The sequence below is a fragment of the Plecotus auritus genome (genome assembly GCF_963455305.1).
Source record: "Plecotus auritus genome assembly, chromosome: 2".
NCBI lineage: Eukaryota > Metazoa > Chordata > Mammalia > Chiroptera > Vespertilionidae > Plecotus > Plecotus auritus.
This window is the reverse complement of record NC_137771.1, coordinates 836633-856017: the sequence shown is the minus strand read 5'-3', so window position 1 is coordinate 856017 and position 19385 is coordinate 836633. Positions and strand designations below refer to the sequence as shown.

General features: G+C 67.3%; 1 protein-coding gene across 1 annotated transcript in view; it reads right to left on the bottom strand.

Moving 5' to 3' along the window:
• Positions 1–15667, bottom strand: part of SKI (SKI proto-oncogene) — a 53003-nt gene extending 37336 nt beyond the window's left edge. The window contains exon 1 of the mRNA XM_080656281.1: positions 14440–15667. Within this exon, the coding sequence (XP_080512407.1) occupies positions 14440–15408 (969 nt within the window). The 5' untranslated portion in view covers positions 15409–15667. The remainder of the gene's footprint in view (positions 1–14439) is intronic.
• Between the last annotated feature and the right edge of the window lie 3718 nt (positions 15668–19385).

Genomic DNA, 19385 nt, shown 5'->3' with positions numbered 1-19385 from the left:
CCCACCGCGGACGCCGTGCGGGGAAGCTGGCCACGACCCTGGGGTGTTCCCCATCGGGGGTGGCCCGTGTGGGCACACCGGCCGTGGGCAGCACGGGCCTCAGTCCACGGACGTGCCCGCTGCTGGCGCATCCCTCTGTGCTCCGCTCTCAGCACCTGCTGGTGTCCATCCGCTGGCCTGGCGGGCTGTGGGGGCGCCGTGCCAGCCCCGTGTGCCCACACGGCCCCGGCGGGCTCCTGTCAGAGGACCGGGCTGTGCGGAGAGCGAGGACTGCGCAGCTGGAAGCCTGGACGCGGCCGCCTCCTCGCCCTCTCTGGTCCTCGCCGTCCACGTGCAGGGTGGGCACCCCCACCCCCCTTTTTACAGAGGGGGAAACCGAGGCGGGGCCATGACATAACCCAACACCGAGAGAGGAAGTGGCGGGGCCCTGGGAGTCCACGCCCTAACCACTAGACAGTGCTGCCTCTCAGACTTCTAGAAACTTCTCCTTGGCTCGAAATACCAAAAATTACACCATCTACTACTTGCGCAGAGGAGAAGGGGAAGGAACCAGCAGGGCAGTCGGAGCTGGAGAAAGTGATCTCTGCTCCGGGCAGGGGAAGCGGGCACCCTGAGGGCACTGCCTCACCCTGCGGGCCTCCCTCAGCCTCCAGCAGTGGCCTCGCCCCCACCCAGCAGGTGGGGCCCCACCCGTTTTGCAAAACAAAAATCAAGCCTCCTCCTTCCAGGAGCCACTGGGGAGGGGGTGCCGCCCTCAGGCCCCCGCCCCGCCCCCTCGTCAGCGGCAAAGACAAAGCTGGACAGAGAGCCAGGAGGCCGCTCAGACGCAGGCGGCCAAGATGGGGCGTTTGGAAACCAAGGAACGGAAATGGCTGCCATGGCTGAGTCATCAGTTCCATCAGAGCCGCCCGCCCGGGGAGGGGAGGGGGCCACAGGCAGTGTGGGCACCGCCCGTCCCGGCCAAGGCGACCGTCCAGGCCCCAGTGCCGAGAGGCAGCTGGCCATGCCCTTCGGGGCTCGGGGGAAGGGGCTGGCTTTGTCCCGAGCTGCACGGCGCAGCCACGTGCCCGGGCTCGCCTCCCCGCAAGGCGCCCGCACTCACAGCCTCAGCCGGGCCCCCCGTCACCACGGCCCAACCCGTGCAAACGGAGGCCGAGGACAGGCCTGGCCGTGGCGCCCCTGCGAGGGCCGTGCGCCGTGGCGTCCAGAGGCAGGAGAGCAAGGAAAGCGGCCGGCGGTCCCGCCGCGCTCCCCAAGCTCCCGGAGCCACACTGGACGGAGGCTGCAGGCCCGCCGTGCACGCCCCGCCGACCCGCGTCCTGTCCTGCCGCCCTCCTGCCGCCAGGAGCAGCCCTGGCCTCTCCCCTCCCCGGGAACCATCAGGGTCAGGCCGTCCGGGGCAGCGGTGGCCTCGCCGGCTCTGGGTCTGACGCGCTTGGTGTGCGATTAAAAAGAAAGCACAACCCCAGGGGAGGAGAAGCACCCCTTCCAGGGAGCCCACCCTTCGCGCTCTTTTTTAAAGGACTTCTCCCCCCGCAGGCGGGGCGTCGACCTAGGAACCAGGAGGTCACGGTTGGATTCTCGGTCAGGGCACATGACCAGGCTGCGGGCTCGACCCCCAGTGTGGGGCGTGCAGGAGGTCAATGATTCTCTCTTGTCATTGATGTTTCTCTCTTTTCCTCTCTGATATCAATGAAGATATATTTCTTTAAGTTAGAGAAATTTAAAAAAAATAAAAATAAAAAAAAATAACTTCCTCCAGAAACGGGCAGGACAGAGACTTAAGAGGGGAAAGGAAGGTGCGTGAGGGCTCACAGGACCTCCTCCGGAGCCTCGGGCCCCCATCCCTGGACCAAGGCACACGCAGACACACGCACACACAAGCATGCACACACTGGGCTCTCACACAGGCCTCCCCAGGATCAAAGGCGTCATCAGCCCCACGAGCCCCATGGTCCCTGCCAGACTTCTCTGGCAGCCAGCGGCCGGGCACACAGTAGGGCTCCATGACGGAGGGCGGCCAGAGGCCGGGCACACAGTAGGGCTCCGTGACGGAGGGCGGCCGGAGGCCGGGCACACAGTAGGGCTCCGTGACGGAGGGCGGCCGGAGGCCGGGCACACAGTAGGGCTCCATGACGGAGGGTGGCCGGAGGCCGGGCACACAGTAGGGCTCCATGACGGAGGACTTCTGCACTCACTCCCACTGGGAGGCCCCAGGCGCCAGCAGCCCCGGGGCAGCAGGTCGCTGCACCTCTACCTGCAGGGCCTGGGCACGTGGGGTTCCCTCCTAGAAAGGCGGGTCCCCGGCTCAGAGCTGCTCTTGCCTCCAACGCCCCACACCCTCCGACGGACGGCTGAGCCACGACACGCGCAGCACACGGAACATGAGCCCTCACACGCGACGGGACTCACCCACCACACACGGAGCGCTCGCACGGCCCGACCCGAAAGAGCCAAGGGCTCGAGCAGGCACTGCTCCGAAGGCGCGCACGCGCTCAGTAAGCGCGCGGCAAGACGCTCAACATCGCTGATCACCAGGCAGGCGCCGCGGCGAGGCCCTGGCCGGTGGCTCGGCTGCTTAGAGAGTGGTCCCGATGCGACAAGGGTTCGATCCCAGGTCAGGGCACAGACAAGCAGCAACCAATGAACGCGTCAGTGAGCGGAACAAGCCGATTTCCCTCCCTCCCTTTCTCTCTCCCTCTCTCTCTCCTTTCCTCTCTAAATCAATAAAAATTAAAAAAAAAAACAACAGTGAGACACCAGCTCACAGCCAATAGAATGCCTACCGTCAAAAACACACAAACAACAGGCGCTAGCGGACACGGAGCGATCAGAGCCTGTGCCGCTGGTGGCATGTACACTGGTGCAGGCGTGACGAGGGACGGCGCGGCGGCTCCTCAAACACTAAACACAGCATCACCGCCGAACCCGCCACTCCACTCCTGCACCCAACGCTCACAGCAGCGCTGCCCACAGGAGCCGAACGTGGGAACAGCCCGGTGTCCACCGATGGACGGACGGACACAGACACACACACACACACACACACACACACACACACACAGGAACACCAGGAGTCTCCGACGTTACCACGCGGCTGGGCTTCGGGCACGCCGTGCTCCGTGACGTAAGCCAGACTCAGAAGGACAGAGGCCGTGTGATCCCGCTCCCAGGAGGGCCCTGGAGGACTCAGGTCCAGGGACAGAGAGTAGACGGTGGTGCAGGGGCTGGGGGAGGCGGGGTGAGCGTGACGGGGACAGAGGTCACTGGGGGACAATGGGAAGTTCTGGAGACGGTGGCGGCTTCGGCACAGGACATGTGGTGCGCTTTCTGGGTGGCAGGAGCTAAGGTTGGCAGGAAAACGGGCAGCTTCCCAGCAACCCTCTCGGCCTGGAAACTGGGCCCGCATTTAGAGAAAACGTCGGTAACACGTAAAATCAAGGCCTGTAAGAAGGCCCCGTGCCTCCTGGGAATCGAGTCACTAGGAGAATGATGGGCAATGTGTGCACACAGCAGCGGGCGATGGACCCAGGACTGAGCACCTGGGAGTCACGGGTCCTCACCCAGCGTCACCCACCACAGTGACAGAGAGAACCCGCACGACCCGCCGTCACCCACGCGATGCAAGAGGAACGCTTACACCTGCACGTTCCATGTGAGTAAGGCGAGGTCGCTCCCACCCCGTCTTCCACGAGGAACGCCCCAACCCCTAGTGCACCGCGTGGGGGAGACACCCTGTAGCAACACCTGAGCCACACGGGGTCTCAGGCTCCGCCCTCCCTACAGGGGGACGCCAGCCGGGGCCAATTCAGAACCAGCCAGGGGACCCGCCATCTTTCTCCCCTGCCCAGACACAAGTGCTCACACGTGCCTCCACGGGAGAACGGGACGGGCCACTGTGTGAGGCCAGCGCACTGGAGCCAGAGCCCCCGGAGAGCCGGGCACAGCGCACACTGCAGGCCAGGCCTCGGCGTCCGCCCTGGGGCACGGCCCCGACACGGGCACGGCCCCGACACGGGCACGGCGAGGAGGGTCCCCAGAGGGAGCGACGAGGGAGGAACAGGGCACAGTGCGCTGACCGTCCGCGCTGTCCGTCCGCGCTGCGGCTGGGACGTCTGCAGGCAACCCTTACAGAGACAGGAAGAACCAGCGGCCAGCGCCCTCGATGTTCAATGAGGCCCAGAGCCTCAACACCAAGGAGGCTGACAATGCTGCGGGGCACGTGGCCGCAGAGACGTGGCCCAGAGACGTGGCCCAGAGACGTGGCCAACAAGTGCACACGCAGCCCCGACGCGCCGTTTCTGAGATGCCCGGATCCAAACACGGCCCGGGCGCTACAGAGCCCGCTGGCTCTGCTGGGCACACCAACGGCATCGCAGTCCTGGTTCCCACAATCCCGCGTGTTAAACAGATACTGAGACGTTTCAACGTGAAACGAGATGACGTCTGGGGTTGGCCTTAAACAACATCCCCGTCCCCTCACAAAAGAGGGAAGGGTTCGACGCTGTCACCGCTGAGCTGGGCGCGGGTCATTAACCAGGTGCGGCGAGGAGTGACCCCTCGACACGACGGGACACGACACTGTGTGTCCACGGGCACGTCACGATGCCACTGCAGGGCTCCCCTCGCTGGTCCTGCCAGGGTGGGCGCAGGCCGTGAGCTGCGGAGGGACACTGGGATCGGGGGTCGGGGATCGGGGATCGGGGATCGGCAAGGCCCTGCCCGCTGGCCACAGCTCCCTGAGCCACGACTTCCTTGGCTGAGCAGCCCGGCAGAGGCCCAGGCCCGTGGCCCACCACCGGCGCCCGCCACCCCTTCCCCAGCCCTCCAGGGTCCCCTGCCTCCCTCCCACCGGCTTACACGGCCAGCAGGACCCCAGATGCCGGGACCACGGGGACAGCAGCCGTGTGGGCTGCCCTGCAGTCCCGGCTCGTCCTCAGCCTCCAGGGCTCACAGAGGGAAGCGACAGGCCTCGTCACCGAGAGCCCGACCCGGCACGGAACACAGCTCGGCGCCGCCGTGTCAGAGGAAACGCCACCACTGGCAGCACGCGCGGCCTCCAGCTCCGACGGGCGATGAAGTCGGCACGAACGGCCCGAGAGGGACCCCAACACCAGACGGCTGACAGCGGCCGCGGGGAATCAAAGCCACTCTCCCCCGCGCTCCAGGACAGAGCAGAACACGCCGCCCTCCGGAGCCCGCGGCCGCACACGCGCTCTGGCTGCGGGAGGCTTCGGGCGTCGCCGGGCCGGCAGCAGCAGGGACACGGCGTGCACTCGGGGCCCAGGAGCCTGGCCCACAGGTCGAGGGCCCCTCACGGCGCAGCTCCCAGCGCTGGGGCCACTGCTCCTCGATGGTCCCGCCGGTCACGGCCCTTCGGGACCTCCAAGGCGGGCCTCCTGGCTCACCTCCAGCCGGGCCAGGGCCGGGGCTGCCAGGGCTGCGGGCCCCTCTGGGGAGGGTTCTCCCTCCTCCTCCGGCGCCACGCCCGCCGCCCCGGGTAAGCAGCCGCCCACTGGCTGAGCCGCGCGGAGGCAGCCGGCAGCTCACCTAGTCTTCACAGTTTGAAGACCTTTGTAAATCGAGACAAAATCGACGAGGGTCAGGCAGGCGGGCGACACTTCGTGCACACGAGGATGTTAAAAAAAATCACAGTTTTGATAGTTCTGCAAAAAAACTTAGCAAATTTACAACAAAACTGTCAAGTAATTAAGGCAAGGCACTTCACACATGAACTTAAACTGCTAATTAAAATCCCCTCGCTTAATTGACTACATTTGCATATCACTCAACTTGGGAGCATAATTCTCTTAATGGTTTGGGCAAATCAGTTGTAACCTCAGGGAGCGGGCAGCAGCAGGGAGGGCCAGGTGAGTGAGGGGCGTCAGGGGCGTGACCCCAGGCAGGGGGTCCCCCACCCAGCGGGCATGGTGCAGTGTGATGACGGCACCGCCCTGCTGCCCGGCACGCCAGCCCCCACGCCCCCAGAACCACCGGGACAGGCCCCTGCCTCCTCCAGGGAGCGGGTCCCCAGCCCCCCCCCCTCCGGGCGCGCCCTGCTGCCCGCCTACCCTGGCCGCTCTGCGTGCTTGCCCAGCGCCAGCCCTGCCACTGGAGAGACACTCACCCTCCAGTGGCAACGGGTCAGTGCAGATGGCCACGCTGACCTTCCACCAACCAGCGCTAGCCCTGCCCGGCAGAGCCCGGCACGCGTGGGCTCACTGCTCAGGAAGGGCCCCGCCAGGACGCGGGCCCAGGAGACCGGGCTGCTCGGACCCGGCCCAACCACGCCAACGTTCCAGGCAGGGGCTCCCACACGGCTCTCAGCGCAGCACCCACTGTTCTGCCACCCACGGTCCACGGAATGGGCGTGCTCCCCGCAGCTGGACCCCCGGGCCCGCCCAGGCACCCCCGGCCCCGCCCAGGCCCAGCTCTGCCGGGCAAGCGTAGCAGCGAGTCCACACGAAACCCGGCGGCCGGGCAGAAGGACGCGCGGCCTCGGGATGGCAGGCAGCACGGCATCGGCCACGGACGCAGCTCCGCGGACCCGCGGCCAGAGAGCCTCCAGCAGGACCGCGAGCACGAGGGCCACCCGCGCCCCAGCTCTGCACAGACGCAGACGGGACCCACAGGTGGGGGCGGAGACAGCCTGGCACCAGCCCCCCATCACCCGCAGGCCTGAGCTGCCAAACAGCGCCACGGGCTGGGATGGGGACAGAGCGCCACGGCGACGGCAAACAGACGGGCCGAGCGGGAGGAGCTGGCACGCTCCCCGGGGAGATGGTGGCGCCAGCCCCCGACGAGAGGTTCTCGCAGGTCACCCAGGCACCGTGGTCGCGTGGCGGCGGGGGGGGGGGGGGGGGTCCCTGGTGCCTGTCAGTGCCGGGGGGGCTGCACCCATCCCCAGGACGTGGGCTGTCTGTATGGGACTGGGGCCGTTCCTGACCCAGGGTCACGGCACGTGAGGCGAGACCGGGCCTCGGCCTCCGGACATGCGCTCCTTCCCCCAGCGAGTGGCTCTCTCAGGATGCGTGGCCGGGAGAGGCCTGGGGAGCCCCCGCCCAGCTGGGAAAAGTGGGGGACCAGAGACCATGGCTCCAGACCACTCCCCAGACACCACGTCACACCCAGCGGCCGACAGCTCCCGCTGGCAGAGGAAGAGCGATGTGGGCACGCGGGCAACCCGGCGCCTGCCGAGTGTCCCCAACATGCGTCCCCCCCCCCACCCCCACGTGACTGCTTCTGGCACCGTCAGCCCGGTTCCTTGGTGCCACCCACACATGGGGGTCTCTACCCTGGGGCTGGGGGCACACAGCTCAGCGGCCACCGGTGACTCACCACCGCACACGTGGGTTCAGACCAGCTGCAGCTCGCCCACCCTCGGGGCGGAATGAGCCCGACCAGGTGCCCGCTGCGCCTCCCCCTGCCTGCACCCCAAGCGACCTCCCTCCGCGGCTGCCCTGCCCACCGCCCCGTTTCTCTGCAACAAGCAGGAAGCCCGCTTTCAACAAAAAAAAAAACGTTTCTTTCCAAGGAACCAGCCAACGCCCCAGGGGAAGCCGAGCCAGGGCGGGCACCTCGCAGGCTGGGCCAGGCAGGGCCACAGCGGGGACGCCGTCCCTCGGCGGGCGGCAGGCGCGTGTCGGGTGCCCCGTCGGCGTGGCCCCAGGCTCCTCCAAGCGGCCCACGCAGACAGACCTGAGCGAGCCATCGTCTTCAAAACTCAAACAGGGCAGGACAAGCCACCTGCCAAACGCCCCCACTGCACCCCGAGAAAGGCTCTCCGCCCCCCTCCCCTCTCCAGCCGTCGAGAGCAGAGCTGCTAACAGACCCTATCGACTTCATGCCTCCGTGAGCCCCTCGATGGGTGTCTATCCGGGGCCTGGAACCAGGGGCCCGGCTGTGGCCAAGCCCCCCGCCCCCACGCCCGGTGAAGCCACAACGCAGCGCGCCATCGGGGAGCCAGACCGCAGCGGGCTGGGCGTCCAGAGTCACGCCGCGGCTGCCTGAATTCCTACCGACGCCGCCAACCCCCGTGAGCCTTCGTAAGTCACACAGGTGGAACAGGGAGGACGCAATGCCCACGCCACGAGTCTGGTCTCTCCCGGCTCGGGCCAGGATGCTTCCCTCCCCCCAAAACGCCCACTCACGGGCCCTGGGTGCCCAGCAAGGGGCTCCCTCCGCCAGCAGGTGCCCCCCCGCTCTGGTTCCCACCACTTCCTTTAAAACTCGTGCCCGAGCCGAAACCGGTTTGGCTCAGTGGATAGAGCGTCGGCCTGCGGACTGAAGGGTCCCGGGTTCGATTCCGGTCAAGGGCATGTACCTTGGTTGCGGGCACATCCCCAGTGGGAGGTGTGCAGGAGGCAGCTGATCGATGTTTCTCTCTCATCGATGTTTCTAACTCTCTATCCCTCTCCCTTCTTCTCTGTGAAATATCAATAAAATATATTTTAAATAAATAAATAAATAAATAAAACTCGTGCCCGAGCCTAAGTCCTTCATTTTAATTTTTTGGTTGTTAATCCTCACCTGAGGGCGTTCCCCCATTGGTTTTTAGAGAGAGCGGGAGAGAGGGAGAGACAGAAACATCGACGAGAGAGACACACCGGCTGGTTGCCTCACGCCACAGCCTGCAACGGAGGTACGTGCCTTTGTTTTTTTTTAGTTTTTTTTTAATATATGTTATTGATATTTTACAGAGAGGAAGGGAGAGGGATAGAGAGCTAGAAACATCGATGAGAGAGAAACATCCGTCAGCTGCCTCCTGCACACCTCCCACTGGGGATGTGCCCGCAACCAAGGTACATGCCCTTGACCGGAATCGAACCCGGGATTCTTCAGTCCGCAGGCCGACGCTCTATCCACTGAGCCAAACCGGTTTCGGCGAGGTATGTGCCTTTGACCCCTCAGAACTCACGCCGATGCTCTACCCACCGAGCCAAACCGGCCAGGGCTGGGCCCTTCATTCCAGCCTTAAGCAGACACACGTGGGGGTGACCGGAGGACCCCAGAACCTCCCTGGGCCCCTCCTCGCCGCTGTCCCAGCAATGCCACCTGAGAGACAGCCAGCCTGGCGCAGCCAACGGCCACGGGGCCAGCTGCTGGGAGGGCAGGGCTCCTGGAGACCCCATCTTCCTGGAGAGCCCCGTCCTCCTTCCTCAGCGGCCACCACTCCTCGCCCACCCGGCCCGGCGGCCAGGTGCTTCCTGAGCAGACGTCACCTGAACAAGCCCCACCTGGTCTTCCTGGGGCCCCGCCCCCCGAGTTCAGGCAGGAGGCTGGGGGGGGGGGGGGCCGGGGCCACCCAGTTCCCACGAACAGCTGGCCAGACACACACCCCACACGCTCCCGAGCAGTGACTTCCTGTTCCTTCTGCGAGTCTGGCCCGTCCCCCGCGTCTGAGCCGGCTCGTAAGCACAAGGCGTGCCCATCCACCATCTCGCTGCCCGGCCGCCATCCCAACGTGCCGCCCGCCGCGTCTGAGCCGGCTCGTAAGCACAAGGCGTGCCCATCCACCATCTCGCTGCCCGGCCGCCATCCCAACGTGCTGCCCGCCCCCCGCGTCTGAGCCGGCTCGTAAGCACAAGGCGTGCCCGTCCACCATCTCGCTGCCCGGCCGCCATCCCAACGCGCCGCCCGCCCGCCGCAGCCCCGGTGGCTGCCAGCAGGAGGGGACGGCCCTCGGGGAGGAGGGACGCCGTCTCCTCCGCCAGTGCTCACCCATCTGAAGGAAATGATCCAGCCTGTGTATTTTGACTCAAAACAAAGAAACTTTTAAAAAACATTTCAGTTGAAACTTGCATAATTCCTCCAGCGAGAAACCCTCCCTCGCTTTCGCAATCCTTAGAAAGAGCCACATTATTGCTGCTTGTGTAACAGTCTCCGGCCGCCGAGTCCGGCCGCCGGCCGCGGGCACAGACACCTCCCACGACGGCCCTGGTGCAGGCCCGGAAGCCCTGGTGGCCGGTGTGGGGCTGGGGTCACGCTTCCTCCCCGCCCGTCCCATCTGCCTCACCCGACACCCAGCACCGACGGCACAGCCCACGCCCGGCCAGGCAGCGACCCTGCTCTCAACGCCCCGCTCGTGGGGGGCCCGAGGGCAGCAGGGTCAGAGGTGAGGGCCACTCAGTGACCTGCTGCCCCAAGCGAGATGCCCACATCAGGGAAACCCCAGAAGGCAAGGGGCCCAGCCCGGCTCCAAAGAAGGTGCTGGGCCCGGGGATGGGCCATTCCTGGAGAACCACCGGACGGGGCCGCTCGCTGCAGACAGACGGACACCAGGCAGCCCCCCTTCCCCTGCTCCACGGCCAATGACAGGGTGCAGGGCAGACCAGCCGCTGTTCCCCGCTTGAGAGACACCCCGCAACCTTTACCCTAACGTCCAGACTGACTCACAGACCCATCCTTCTGCGGGGGGGGGGGGGGGCCGGAGCCTCCCCTCAAAGCATCACCCGATTTGGCACCCCACCTTCTCAGCCAACGGTCTGGAACCAGGAAATCCTCACGGAACCCCACAAAAACAGGGAGCAAACCAAGGGAACACAGGACAGTGGACCCTCGAAATCTCTGCCAGTCCCGGTGGCCCTGGGGGAGCACAGCTGCCCACGAAGAGGGGGTTCCTGGAGGGAGCGCGCTGGCCATAGCGGCTCCACCTGATGGGACCCCCTTCCCGTGGGAATTCTAGCTCAGAGGTCCCGGGCCCCACCGCACCCCCTGCCTCCGCACCTCAGAGCCGCAGTCACCCCCCAACAGGGACCCTGAGACGCCAGGCTGCTCAAGGCTGCCGGCCGCCCGGTCTCTGCCTGAGGGAGCAGGTCCTCGGCCAGGGAAACGCCAGTCGGCGCAGGGAGAACAGCGTCCACCTGGACAGACCGTCCAGCCGTGGGCGCTCCCGCCACACCCCGTGGGCCAGTGGGCCAGCCGCCCGAACACGCGTCAGCCACACGCCAGGGCCACCCTGCGGGGAAGAGTCCTCCGGGGACTCGGTGTCCAAAGGACAGAGGAACAGAGGGACGGCACTTCCGAGGAGCCCTGCTGGGGCCCCGGGGACGCACGCAGCGCCCCGCCCTGGCGTCCCCCGAAAGGGCAGCCCCTGGGGTCCCCGGCAGGAGGGCCAGCGTCTCCTCCTCGACGGCACCTGTGCCGCTGAGACCAGCCCAACGTGGCCCAGACGCCGCCGCCGGACAAGCCCCGGGGGAGGCGGAGCCCCTGGGCCGAGCGGGGGGCCGAGCGGCCAGGTCCTCAGCTCTGTGACACATGTCCCCAGCAGCAAAACGGCACGTCTCCACCCCGGGGACACCGACACCTCCACACCCGAGAGGAAGCAGCTGCCACTACGTCCAACGTCCCCGTGTCACACGTGAGGAAGCGGAGGCACGGAGACGGTGCAGCGCGCCCAAGGTCACACAGCCAGCGAGGGCCCCGGGCGGTTCCCACCCAGCTACGCGCTGTGGACGCCCCCGGACAGCAGGCGGGGGGGGCCTGGGAAGTGGCTTGGGACGGCCCAGAGCCCTCTCGCTGGGACCCGTTACAGCAGAGGCGTCACCGAGGAAGGCCGCCAGCCTGCGCGTGAGAGGCCGCCCTCGCAGGGTTTCCAGGCCCGGAGCTGGCACCCTCCCCACGCTCGGTGCCACCCGGGCAACCACAGGAACCACCAGCCCCCACGGCCGGGCCGCAGGCGACGGACGGGCGAGCGCAGGCGACGGGGCCTGGGAACACCAGGAAGGTCCCCGACCCCTCCCACCGCCCGTGGCACAGAAGCGCCGACCGAGTGTCCGTCTGGCAGGAAGGAGACCCGGCGACCCCTCGGCCGCCAACACCCGGGATGCACTTCCTCCTCCTCACAGGACCCTCCGCCCCAGGGGAGCCCTGTCCCCTACGGAGGGCAGTCCTGGCCCCTTCTTTGTTGCCTCCCGTCCTCATTCTGGGCTCATCAGAAACATTAAAAGGCGCCACAAAGGAAGTGAAGGCATCACCACACGGCCTGCGAACGCGCTGTCCAGAGGCGAGGGGGAGGAGCGAGCGCAGCTGGGCAGGCGCTGCTGGGAGGGGTCTTCCCAGGCGGCCGCTTCCAGAGCAAACAGTCTGGGCAGCTGTGGGTCCCCCACCCTGAGGCCGAGACCCTCCCCTCACGTGGTGCCTCTGGCATGTGGACACGAGCACACGGCTGTGCTGGGAAGATTTAAAGGGGACCACACACCCCAAGACTCCGACGGTGCCATCAGAGCCACGGCAGCGGGGCAAGGGGGCAAGGCTGGCAGGAAGGGCCCAGAGGCGGGGTGAGGGGTGGCTGTGGGGGGGCAGCAGGAGGGCAGGCAGGAGCCCCTGGAGGCGCAGCCGGCAGAGACGGGGGACGCACGGCCAGACGGCCAGACCTCGGGCCCAGGCCACCACCGAGGACAGGGCTGGGCTGCCACTTAGGCCGGGAGGCCGGCCACTTGGGAAGTTCTTTTAAATCCGTACGTGCGGTTCCCGAGCGGCTTTGGGGCGGTCGCTGAAGCGGAAGGGGCAGCGCTGACCATCTGCCGAGACGGCCAGTGCGAACGTGTGCCCCCCCGACCACCGGTCTGTGGCTCCTCTCTCCCAACGGCGCCTGGGCCCCAAGCCCCAGCCGCGCCCTCCCTGAGCCTGAGGACGCAGGGCCTGCTCAGGGCGCCGCGGCTGTGACAGAGGCAACCCGGGACGGCAGGAGACCGCAAACACACACATGACCCAGATTCGGACACAAACACAGATGCAGGCACGCCCTGCCAGACAAAACACCCTCTGCTGTCCACTCTGAAGGTGAGGGACCTGCCGTGGCCTCGCCCGCCCGCCCGCCCGCCAGCTCCAGGCGGCCAGGACCCACCCGTCCTGCACACGGCCCCCCTCAGGCCACGCTGGCTGCCCAGGGTGCAGTCGCCCCAAACTGGAAAGGCTCCCAGTTCCAGGGAGGGCCCAGCATGCCTCCCAGAGCCAAGTCCGCCTCAAACGAAGAGCCCTGCCGACAGCCTTCCCACCAGCACCCCCCAGCGCACACCCGCTGCCCCATGGCAAACCCCCAGTCTGCAAACAGCTGCCACCTGGGCACTGGTCTAGAAAGGGCAGAAACGCCGCTGCACACACACAGGCGAGCACACACAGGCGAGCACACGCGTGCGCGCGCACACACACACAGGCGAGCACACACACACACACACACAGGCGAGCACACACACACAGGCGAGCACACACACACACACACACACACACACAGGCGAGCACACACACACACACACACACACACACACACAGGCGAGCACACACACGTGGCGGCCCCCTCTAAGCACAGGCGACAGGCCCTCATTTTCCCCAGCCCCTCCTCCGCTCCCCAAGACTGACACTCGGCTGGAGGGGCGCCCAGAGAAGATGAGGCGGGAGCCTCTATTCACAGATTCAGAAAAAGAAGTTTGATGCAATAGCTGAATTAATTAGGCCTCCAAGAATAGCTGAGCCAGGGCAGCATTCTGTGCGCGATTTAATAAGCCTGGAAATGTAAAAGGAAAGTTGCAAATTCGTGGGGAGGGGGCCAGGCCAAGGGAAGTTGGTGAGGACCTCGGAGACTGCGTTCCGTGCCCAGTGGTCCCGGGAGGGGCCGGACCACCTATGGCCCCGGCCGGGCACACAACAGCACCGGCCTGGCCTCCCTGCCCTCCCTGCCCTCCAGCGTCTGAGACGGAGGGAGAGGGACGTGGGAGCCTCCAAAACGAACTGCAAGCCACAGGCCCCTCGAGCTCACGGCCCCGGGGCGCTCGTGGCCCGCACCCTCACACGGACTCTGGGTTCGCTCCCTGGAAGGCCCAGGGAGACAGAGCTGGAGTCCCCAAGTCTCGGCCCCCTGCCAGGGCGCCAGGACACGGGCTCTGCCTTTGAGGGCTTCCCAGGACTTCCAGGCACACACGGAAAGGCTCGGCCGGGCCAAGTCCCGTCTGCGGGGACTGCGGGCGGGCGGGCACCCCTCGCTCGGTCTGCGAGCCTGGGAGCGATGTGGGGATGGCAGTGCCCTTTGCCCCCACCTGGTCTGGACACTTCCTGAGGTACCCAGAGGCAGGAAGGCCTTGGCGAAGGCTCCAGCCTGGGCCCAGCCCAGGTCTAACTTCCCAGGACTCCGGGCAGGAGCGTCCCGAGGTCTGAGGCCTGCCCTTCCCGGCCTTTCTGGGCAACTGCGAGACCATTGCCAGGCAGGCTGCCTAGTCCTCGGGGTCAGGCAGGAGGGGGCCTGCCTCCCCAGCTACAGGACCATCCGGGGGACTCTAAAGCTAACCTGATTCTCCTTCAAACAAAGCGAAACCCTGAGACGTGGGGGAGGCAGCTGCACAGGTCTCAGCCTGCAGAGACAGGGCCCCTGCCCGAGGAGGCCCCCACCCTCTCCCCAGCCCCGCCCCTCCCGCTCCCTCCCCCGAGGCCGGTGGGGACACTCACCAGGGGCACCCTCCGCTTGTACTTGTTGCCATAGTCGAACTTCTCCTTCACGTCGTCCAGGCAGCGGCCCAGGCGGGCCTGCTCCTCCTTGCCCGTGTAGTCCTGGCTCAGCAAGATGTAGGCCCGCCAGTTGGCGGAGTCGAAGCCCCAGTGGCAGGTCCGGTTCTCCAGGGCCTTGTGCGAGTGCACCACGAACTTGTGCGGCGGGTACATGAGGCGGCAGTCGAGGCACTGGATGCAGGCGGCGCTCGGGCTGCTGTAAAGCTCGGGCACCAGCAGCCCCTTGCACTTGCCGAAGCACTCGTGGTACACGCGCACGCTGCGCTCGCGCAGCTCCAGGCCCAGCGCCAGGCTGGCGGCCAGCTCCTTCTTGCAGGGCGGCGGATAGGCGCCTCCGTAGAGCAGCGCGTTGCACAGGCGCTCCGCGTCCGTCTTGGTGATGAGCCCGCACGAGGGCGCCGAGAAGGGCAGGATGCCCATGACTTTGAGGATCTCCAGCTGGTCGGCCGTGCAGCGCGAGCAGTAGATGTGCAGCTCGTCGCACACCGAGTTGATCTGCTGCAGCGAGAAGTCACGCAACACCGAGTTGAGGATCTGCGGCAGGCACAGGCGCTTCTCGCCGCCCACCACGAAGCACGAGATGGTCTCGCCCTCCAGGACGGTCTCGCAGCGCTCGGTGGAGCGGTCGGACGGCATGAAGAAGGGCCCGGGCAGCACAGGCGGCGGCGGCTGGATGGCGGGCAGGTGCAGCACGGGCGGCGGCTCGGCGGCGGCGGGCACCGGCGCGGGCACCGCGGCCGCGCCCGCTTCCTTGGCGCTCTCCTTCTTGTAGGCCTCCTGCGCCCAGCGCGCCGAGAAGGCTGCCGGGCCGCCCAGCGAGCTCATGGAGCTCAGGTGGAACTGCTCCAGCGTCTTCTGCAGCCCCGGGTGCGGCTGGAAGCCGCCGCGACCGCCCGCCGCCGCCTCCATGGTGCGCTCCGACTCCACGGGCCGCTCCCGATCCCGTGCGCCGGGGCCCCCGCGGCCCCCGCCGCCGCCCCGCGCGCCCCGGCGGCGGCCCCGGCCCCGGCCCCGGCCCCCCCCCGCCGCCGGCTCCCGGACGATCACGGCCGCGGCCTCGGCCTCGCCCGGGGGCGCGAAGGGGAAGGCGGGCGGGGCGAAGGGGTCCCGCCGCTGGAGCCCGCCGCCGCCCGGGCCCGGCGCCACATCCACGCGCCCCGCGCCGCGCCCGCCGCCTGGGCCCCCCGCGCGCCCCCCGCGCGCCCCCCGGGCCCTAGGCGCGGGGCATGCCCCTGCGCGCGCCGCCAACGCCAACGCCAACGCTCGCGGGCCCGGGGCACGCGGGGGGCGCGCGGGCAGGTGCCGGCGCCGCGAGGCGCGAATCGCCGCGGTGGCCGAGGCCGAGGGGCCCGGGAGGAGCGGGGGCGCGGGCGCGGGGCCCGCCGGGCCGTCCTCGCGCGGCGCGCCGCCGCCGCCCCGCTCCTCCCACCGCGCGGCGCCCGCCCGGCTCGTCCCGGCGGCGCTGGCCGGCCGCGTCGCGCCCGCCGCCGGCCGCCCCGGCCCGGCCCTGCCCGCGCCCACCCCGCCGCCCGCGCCGGCTCCGCGGCCCGCCCGTCCGCCCCCGCGAGCGCGGCTTTCGGGGCGGCGGAGCGCCTGTGAGGCGGCCCTCAAAGCACGGCGGCGGCGGCGGCGGCGCGGGGATCGGCGTACATCCTCCCGGCGGCTCGCTCCGGCTCGGACTGAGCGCCCGGCGTTGAGCTCACGCCGCCGCCCCGCCCCGCGCCCCGCCCCGCGCCGCGCCGCCGCCCCGCCCCGCGCGCCGTCTGGGCCGCGCGTCCGCCTCAGCCGAGCGCCGGCCAGGAATGCGACCGCCCCACTGCCGGCTCTTCCAGGAACGCGCGCTCCCCCGCCCGCGCCGGTGCCGCTCGGCCGCGCTCGGCCGCGCTCGGCCGCGCTCGGGCCTGTCCGCCTGACACTCGTCCCCGTCCGCCCGGGACTCGGCCCTGCTCGGCCCCGCCCACCTGGGACTCGGCCCCGCTCGGCTCCTCTAGGCTCCGCCCACCTGGGACTCGGCCCCGCTCGGCTCCTCTAGGCTCCGCCCACCTGGGACTCGGCCCAGCTCGGCTCCGCTTGGCCCCGCCCTCCGGAAGGCCGCTCGGCGGGGGCGGCGGCGGCGCCGGGGGCCCCCTTTCCGGCCGAGGCCGCTTCCTGCGCGGCTGGGAGGGCTCCGGTCCCGCCGCCGACGCCGGGGCCCAGAAACCCACACGCGGCCCCGCCACAACCGCAAACCAGCGGGGAAGCGGGCGGGACGGGACCGCGCGGCCCCACCGCACGCCTTGCGACCCCTTCCATGACGGGGTTGCAACACACCGCACAACCCAGCTCCCCACTCACCACGGGGACGCCACGAACACGGCCCGGGGTCCCCCACACGACGGCACCCCTCGCAGTAGGACCTAAGGTCCGACATAGGACAAGGACGCCACGGAACAATAAGGGTCACCAACACGTTAGGCTAGAAACACCCCGAGACCCCAGGCAGGAGACAGGCATCATTCAACACGTCCCAGGACCCCCACCTCCGGCCAGTGCCGCATAACACCCCCCACCCCCAGGGATGTGCCCGAGCAGCACCCACCACCTCATGACCCTGCACCCTGGTGGCCCCCACGGCCAGCAGGACCGCTAGCCAGCAGCTTGGGCTCCCAGCTGTCCCCGCGCAGGACAGTGAGCTCCAGGGGCAGGGGCTGTGCCTGGGATGGGTGGCCCTGCACCCAGGGGGCTGTGCCCCGTGCTGGCCAGGCTGCGGCCAGGGCCAGGCCTAGGGTGGGTCCTCGGGAAGGGGACCTTGCGTGCCCCTTACCCTGCAGCACCCCAGTGTGGCCCGTCCCCCACACTGGCTGTGTCCTGGGGCAGACAAAGCACCTGATGGCAGAGGACTAAGGACCCGAACTTGGACAGGCAGGCGGGGTGGCCCCCAGAGGAGGCCTGTGGGTGGGGACTTGAAGTCCGGAGCAGTCCTGGCTGTTTTCAACCGGAGTGAGGATGGTAGCACCTTTTTCTCCACACCAGTGAGGGCACCCACACCAGCCTGGGCATTGAGGGGCCTGGGACCATACCCACTTCAGCTTGGGTGGCCTTCAGCGTGTCACCTACTGCTCCTACCTCCCCAGTGGAGGCTGGCACTGACCCCAAACCAGTGCTGCTGGGGGCAGCCCCTGCCCAGGGCGCTGACCGGGCATCTCTACAGACCTTGAGGTGCAGGCAGGTTCCTGGAGAGGCAGGTAGCTAGGGCGGGCGGGCGGGCGGGCAGGTGACCACATACCTTCCTGGCTACAGACCCAGGCAGGCCGCCCGGGGAGGAGCTGGGGTCTGAGGTTCAGGGTTTAGTGCTCCATGTTTGAAAACCAGACTGCTCCCCACCGTGGACATGAACCCCTCCCCTCGCCACCCCACCCCACCCCATTCCCCCCCCCCACTCCGGACAAACCTGTGCCCTGGGGATGATCCATCCTGTCCTCACTCCCATGACTTCTCTGTGTGTGAATATGAGATTAGGAAAGGGGCATTTAAACCCCAAGAAGCTGGGCCGGTGTGGCTCAGTGGATGGAGCGTCGGCCTGCGGACTGAAGGGTCCCAGGTTCGATTCCGGTCAAGGGCATGTGCTTTGGTTGCGGGCACATCCCCAGGTGGGGGGTGTGCAGGAGGCAGCTGATCGATGTTTCTCTCTCATCGATGTTTCTAACTCTCTATCCCTCTCCCTTCCTCTCTGTGAAAAATCAATAAAATATATTTTAAAAAATAAAAAATAAACCCCAAGAAGCCAGGCCGGTGGGGCTCAGCGGGTGAGCATCGACCTAAGAACCAGGAGGTCACGGTTCCATTCCCGGTCAGGGCACATGCCCGGGTTGCAGGCTCGATCCCTGGGGGAGGGGGGGGGGGCAGCGCGTGCAGGAGGCAGCCTATCAGTGATGTGTCTCTCTCATCGATGTTTCTATCTCTCTCTTTCTCTCCCTTCCTCTCCCTCTAAAAAATAAATAAGAACATATAACATAATAACAGTAAATAAAAGCCAAAGAAAAGGGACTTTTCAGAAATCACTCTCTTGGCCCAAAAACACTCGTATTGCACCTGAGAGCGTCAGTCCCTTGCACGTGGACTGGAACCCTGGACAGCGGGCAACCTGTAACTGCAAAAGGGTGTCTGTGTAGACTCTAGGCCAGGGGTGGGCAAACTTTTTGACTCGAGGGCCACCATGGGTTCTTAAACTGGACCGGAGGGCCGGAACAAAAGCATGGACGGAGTGTTTGTGTGAACTAATATAAATTCAAAGTAAAGGAGCGGAGGGGAGAGCAAGAGAACCCTCCGCTCTTTCGGCTCCGCGGGCCGGATAGAACAGCCGAATGGGCCGGATCCGGCCCGCGGGCCGTAGTTTGCCCACGGCTGCTCTAGGCCCTAGAAGCAGGGGTCCTCAAACTTTTTAAACAGGGGGCCAGTTCCCTGCCCCTCAGACCGTTGGAGGGCCGGACTATAGTTTAAAAAAAAAAAAACTATGAACAAATTCCTATGCGCACTGCGGGCCCGGGACGCGTCGGCTGCTAAGCAGGACAGGCAGCGGCCCCCGGCGGGCCGGATCCATGTCCTCGGCGGGCCGCACGTGGCCCACGGGCCGTCGTTTGAGGACGCCTGCTCTATGCCATAGAGCCTGGGCAGGAAGGGTTCCGGCTGAGCGAGGACTTCCCCCTGCTCTGTGGGCCGCTGGGCACTACCCACCCCGCAGTGGGCCGAGCTGGCTCCTGCCACCCTTCGCTCCGTACCCCCCGCCTCTGCAGGGCTCCGGGAAGGGGCCGCGGGAAGAGCCAGCCGAGGGCCAACACTGCCCCACAGCCGCAGGGTCCAGAGTGAAGCCGGCGGGGGTGTGAGGGGCGGTGGGGGCAGGTGTGAAG